This window comes from Gossypium hirsutum, chromosome A02 (genome assembly GCF_007990345.1).
Source record: "Gossypium hirsutum isolate 1008001.06 chromosome A02, Gossypium_hirsutum_v2.1, whole genome shotgun sequence".
NCBI classification, from domain to species: domain Eukaryota; kingdom Viridiplantae; phylum Streptophyta; class Magnoliopsida; order Malvales; family Malvaceae; genus Gossypium; species Gossypium hirsutum.
In genome coordinates, this window is record NC_053425.1 from 106,987,953 (window position 1) to 106,992,917 (window position 4,965).

The following is a 4,965-nucleotide window of genomic DNA, read 5'->3' on the forward strand; positions in this document are numbered from 1 at the left end:
GATTCAAGATTATATAATTAAAAAAAAATTTGAGTTTCGTAAACAACTATTAAAGATAATCATTTTCATTGATAATTTTTGACAAATAATTTCAAAAAATCAAAATAAATTAAATAAATTGTTGAAAAGAATTTATCCTTTGATAATGTCAACTACTTTGTTACGATAAATTTTGAATCTTAATATTTAAAATTTATATTTCAAAATCCAATTTTAGAATGTTCAGCAATGAGATAAATAAGTACAATTTCACAATTTTTTGTATTTTTTAGTTTCTACCACTTTTTGTATAATTTGACCTAAAAATTAAGTGACCAAAATAAAAGTAATGTGTCCGTTAGAAATTTAACGCTAGAGTGAATAAAATAAAAATATCTTAAAAATTGGATATTCAATTAGGCAATTTACCCTATAAAATCACTTTAAAAGGCTTGTAATTTAAATAATAATATTTTGAAAAACTCCTTTTTTTTATTTATAAAAGCATCACCTTAAAAAAGCTCTAAAGATAATTTTCCCAATTGCAAAAAGTCAGATTGGGGAGTTTTGGACAATAGAATCAAGGGGGGGCCATGGTTCAATAACTTAGCATTTAAAATCCTAACTAGAAAGGATCATTTTAGATTACATTTTCATGGATTTGAATGACTTTTTTGAAGACTTGAGAAGGTGGAGATAATAATAAATTACTCCTTTTATAATTATTTGATTAAAAAAATTCTTAATCCGAATAATAAATAATTCAAATTTAAAATTGATCGGATCTATATTAATCTTTTTTAAAATAAATGATTTATTTTTCCTTAATAAAAATTAGTATTTTTAGAAATAATCAGTTTGATTGATTGAACCAGTTACGCTAAGAATAAATTAGTATGCCGTTGATCTTTATACAAAAAAACTAATATTTTCAAAATAAAATTAGATTGATTAGTCAAACCAATTGAAACCAAAACAAAATTTCTATTGATTGTCGCAATCTCGTTCCAAATCAAATAGAAAATCGATGATCTAATTGATACCCGCAAATCCCCTTTCTTGTTTCCCAATTGATGGAATTGTGAGATGGAAATTCATAAAGTAATTAAAAAGTCAAATAAATAAAACAAACAAATTGAAATTATTAATTGCAAATAAAATGAACACAAATACAGAATGGTTTAAAAGTTGACTTTGAACTCTTAATCCAAGCCCAATAATCATATCAGAATCAATCAAAATCCCACCATTTAAACCAATTTACCACTCCACTGTGAAAAGCTTGGAAAAAACCTGCTCTTTTGCTGATATCTCCAAGCTTTAAAAAGAAAACCAGACACAAACATGTCTGAAAGTAACCAAAATCTCTTTCTAGAGACGTTGTGTTCCAATTTTTCTAGCTACAACATACTTTATATACATCTGGCTCATCAACTTTTACCTTGTACTACAAAGGCTATATATACCCCCACAAAGAAGTCCTTTTCGCTGCATTTGTTAGGTAGAAGGCATACCCGGATTGCCTCCTTGATGGCTCGGTGCTACCCTCCATAACGGCTATTCTTTATCGGAAATTATATATTGCCATTGTTTTCTTCTGCAATGCCGTATATTAATGTATCACGAGCTTCTTCCAATGTCCTTGCTGGTGTAATCTCCACCTCGAAACGATGCTGCTGCTGTGGTGGCATCAAATCCACTTCCGATAGACGTAATTAGAGCAGACAGGCTGGCATTGGGGTTGCCACCAGCAGCCACCCCCAATCCAAGGAAATCGAGAGTAGTTTGCTTAGGACCGAACACCGGGGTTCCCATCATCAGTTCCTTTAATCCTGAACTTCCGTCGCAGGGAAGCCCGAGTCCAAGCCCTGCTGCAATGGAGGCATTGTCAGGGTCGACTTGTGCTTGACCCCATTGTAAATTTTCTTGTGGTGCCGAAGATGAAACAATACCGAGACCGCGAAGCAAGGATGCATTACTTGCTGCTGCTCCCATCTGAGCAGCTTTCTGCAGTAGTGCAGTGGCAGACATAGCAGGTTGCAGTGGTGGTGCATGCTGCCGACGCTCTTGCCCTGTAGTTCCGAATATCGACGAGCCATGGCTGGTCGAGAGGCATAAAGAAATTGGTTCAATTGATGTAGATGGAGCTAGGTCAGCTCGAATTAAGTTGGTTAAAGCCGGAGTTTGAGGAGGTTGTATGCTTGCAGATACAGTCGAGGAGGCAAATAAGCTTGCAAATACACCACTACTGCTACTGCTGCTAGCACCACTGCTAACCAGGCTGACACTACCGCTACAACTTCCATTTAAGCCAACCAGTGGAGGAGCTGGTGCCAGAGGTTGAGGAGGGTGTATGCTCGCAGATACAGTCGTGGAGGTAAATAAGTTCGAAAATACACTGCTGCTGCTGCTATTACAACCACTGCTAACCAAGCTAACACTACTGCTAGAACTTCCATTTAAGCCAGCCGGTGGTGGAGACGGTGCCGGTGCTGGAGCTGGAGCTTCTTCCACAACAGTACTTGGATCTTCAGCCAACACAACAACAAGAACCGATATATAAGGCATATATATAGAGTCATTTAAAAGTCTAAAACATAAAATCCACAAAAGAGCAAAAACAGACAAAAACTACTACACTCCAAAGGTTCATCCAAAGACATAATAACAACAAAAATAAATAAATAAATTTGTCTTTGTTTCAATTCAAACAACATCAAAAAAAGGACAAAACTGAAACTAACAAGATACAAAAATTCCCTAATTATGTATTTTACCTGAACTTTGAATCCGAATATCTGAAGAAGTTATAGCACTTGGAGCAGATACCGGCGGAGATGCAGCCGGAGGTGAGCGCCGTGGTGATGAATCCGCCGCCTGAACTTTCGGGTCGGATTCTGAACTAGGATTCGTTTGAGTTTTAGCACTCTCCACTGCTAACGCATCACAAAAAGCTCTGTGGGTAATAAAACTATCCCTCCTACAAAAAGATAGAAAAACCCCAAAATCAACAATCAGATCCCAGAAAAAATAAGTCATTTTTTTTCACATAGGAATTAAGTCGAACACCTGGAAAACACAGTTCCACAATCACATTTATACTCTCGAGTGCCACAGATCTTAGAGTGAGCTTTCCAATCCGATTGAACAGCGTATTTCTTAGAACATTTATCACATTTCCATTTCTTTTCACCATGTTTTCTACAGAAATGTTTCTTAATCCCCGTGAGATCACCTAAAGCTCTCGAAGGGTCATGATGAACACATGTCGGCTCAGGACAAACGTAAACCCTCTTCTTCACTTCCTTGCTCGATCTTTGCCTCAACTTCCATGGCAGATTATGACCTCGTCTATGAAGCTGAAGGTTTTGGTCTCTTTGAAACCCTTTGTTGCAAATTTCACACACGAATCGGTTCGTAGCTAACAGAGTCGTAGGTGATAAAGCAATCACCTCCGCATCTGGATCTGTATAAAAAAATTTAAATTCATAACAAAATAAAGTACCAAAAAGAAGACCGATTTAATTATTGGATAATTAATTTTTTTACAGTACCTGGCATTCCAGGGAGGTTACGTTTCTTCTTAACGGTGGATTTGGGAGGTAGGTTTTGATTACCGGTGGAAGAGACGCTAGCGTCGCCGGAGACGGTGGAGGAATAGTCATCAACCGGCATAGCTTTAAAAAAAATCAAATTACTAGACCCAAAAAAAATATTCTTTTCTTCCCCTTTGTGAAGCTTTGTTCATCTACCAGTCAATCAGCTTTATATATATATATATAATCTTTTAGGTCATCTACCAGCTCTGTGCTTTGACCAAAATTTTTCACATTACCCAAAGAGAAACTCAATGATTAAACCCAAACACTGAAAGATCAACTTCTTACGTTTCCCAGAAAAAAAAAAAGCTTTCAACTTTAAAGTTGAATCCAAAACCCCAAAAATATCAAATCAATACCCCAGTAACTAAATCAAATCAAATCAAAGAACCCTCCCCAGCAAACTGAATGATCCAACGGACAAAGATGAACAAATAATAAACAATTAAAACAGAGGAAAAACAAACAAAATTATATATGGATAGTTACATACATATAACAACACAGAAACAAATGAAATAGAGAACTTCGTGTGAAAGTTTTTCGAGCAAAAAGTAATAAAGAAAAAAGAGAGAGTTCTAAAGTTCTTCAATTGCCATACATGGTTTACTTTTTAGAAGATTATATATATGTGTATATGTATATATGAATAAATAAATATATATTAATTTTTTATCAAAAAAATATTATTTTTAAGTGGGGTTTCGGCAATTTTTTTTTTTAATTTTACGGTTTACTTATGGGGTTTTTACATTGAGCAAGTTGTGGGAAGGTGGTGTTTTGTCGTGTAGTGAACTGGTCGGACCGGAACTGGATTCGGACAAGATCAAAGAAACTGTCGTTGGTGTTTGCTTTTATTTCATGCAAAGTCAAACTGCTTTTGTATATGATTTAATTTTTTTTACTGTTTTTAGCCAATTGTTTGTCGGCACGTGGTATGAACTGCTAGAGCTGAGCTTGTTTGATTGCTGCTCTTTTGTTTTTTTTTTGGTTTAAACGAGCCAAAGTCCCCGTACTCTTTTGAAATTTAAAATTTAATCCCTGTATATATTTTTTTAAAATTTTGATCCCTCTGTTTAATTTTGCCTTTAAAGTTAACAATATCATAATAATATTTTTTTTAGCTCTCAACATATATAATTTTCTTTTCAATTTGGTCTTTATCCTTTCTACATATTGAGGAGAATTGTCTTAATTTTATTTAACTTTGAAAAGTTATAAGGGAGTATTACGAGGACTCCTAATATTGCCGATAGAAGTTTAGGAAATGGAGAGTCAATAGAATTTCAATATGCCCAGAGTTGTCTTCCGTGGAATTTCGTCTTTCAAGTCCACCACAATAAAATTTGTCAAGTGTCATCTACACTTGAAAAAAACACAACTAAAA

At 34.8% G+C, this 4,965-nt stretch overlaps 1 protein-coding gene across 1 annotated transcript; it reads right to left on the minus strand.

Moving 5' to 3' along the window:
• Nucleotides 1-1,101: 1,101 nt before the first annotated feature.
• On the minus strand, nt 1,102-4,206 carry LOC121209698 (zinc finger protein GAI-ASSOCIATED FACTOR 1). The gene is made up of 4 exons (XM_041080850.1): nt 3,534-4,206; nt 3,049-3,445; nt 2,757-2,959; nt 1,102-2,507 (listed from the first exon to the last, which is right to left on the minus strand). The coding sequence occupies exons 1-4, from the start codon at nt 3,652-3,654 to the stop codon at nt 1,600-1,602; spliced, it is 1,629 nt and encodes a 542-aa protein (XP_040936784.1). The 5' UTR covers nt 3,655-4,206; the 3' UTR covers nt 1,102-1,599.
• Nucleotides 4,207-4,965: the final 759 nt, after the last annotated feature.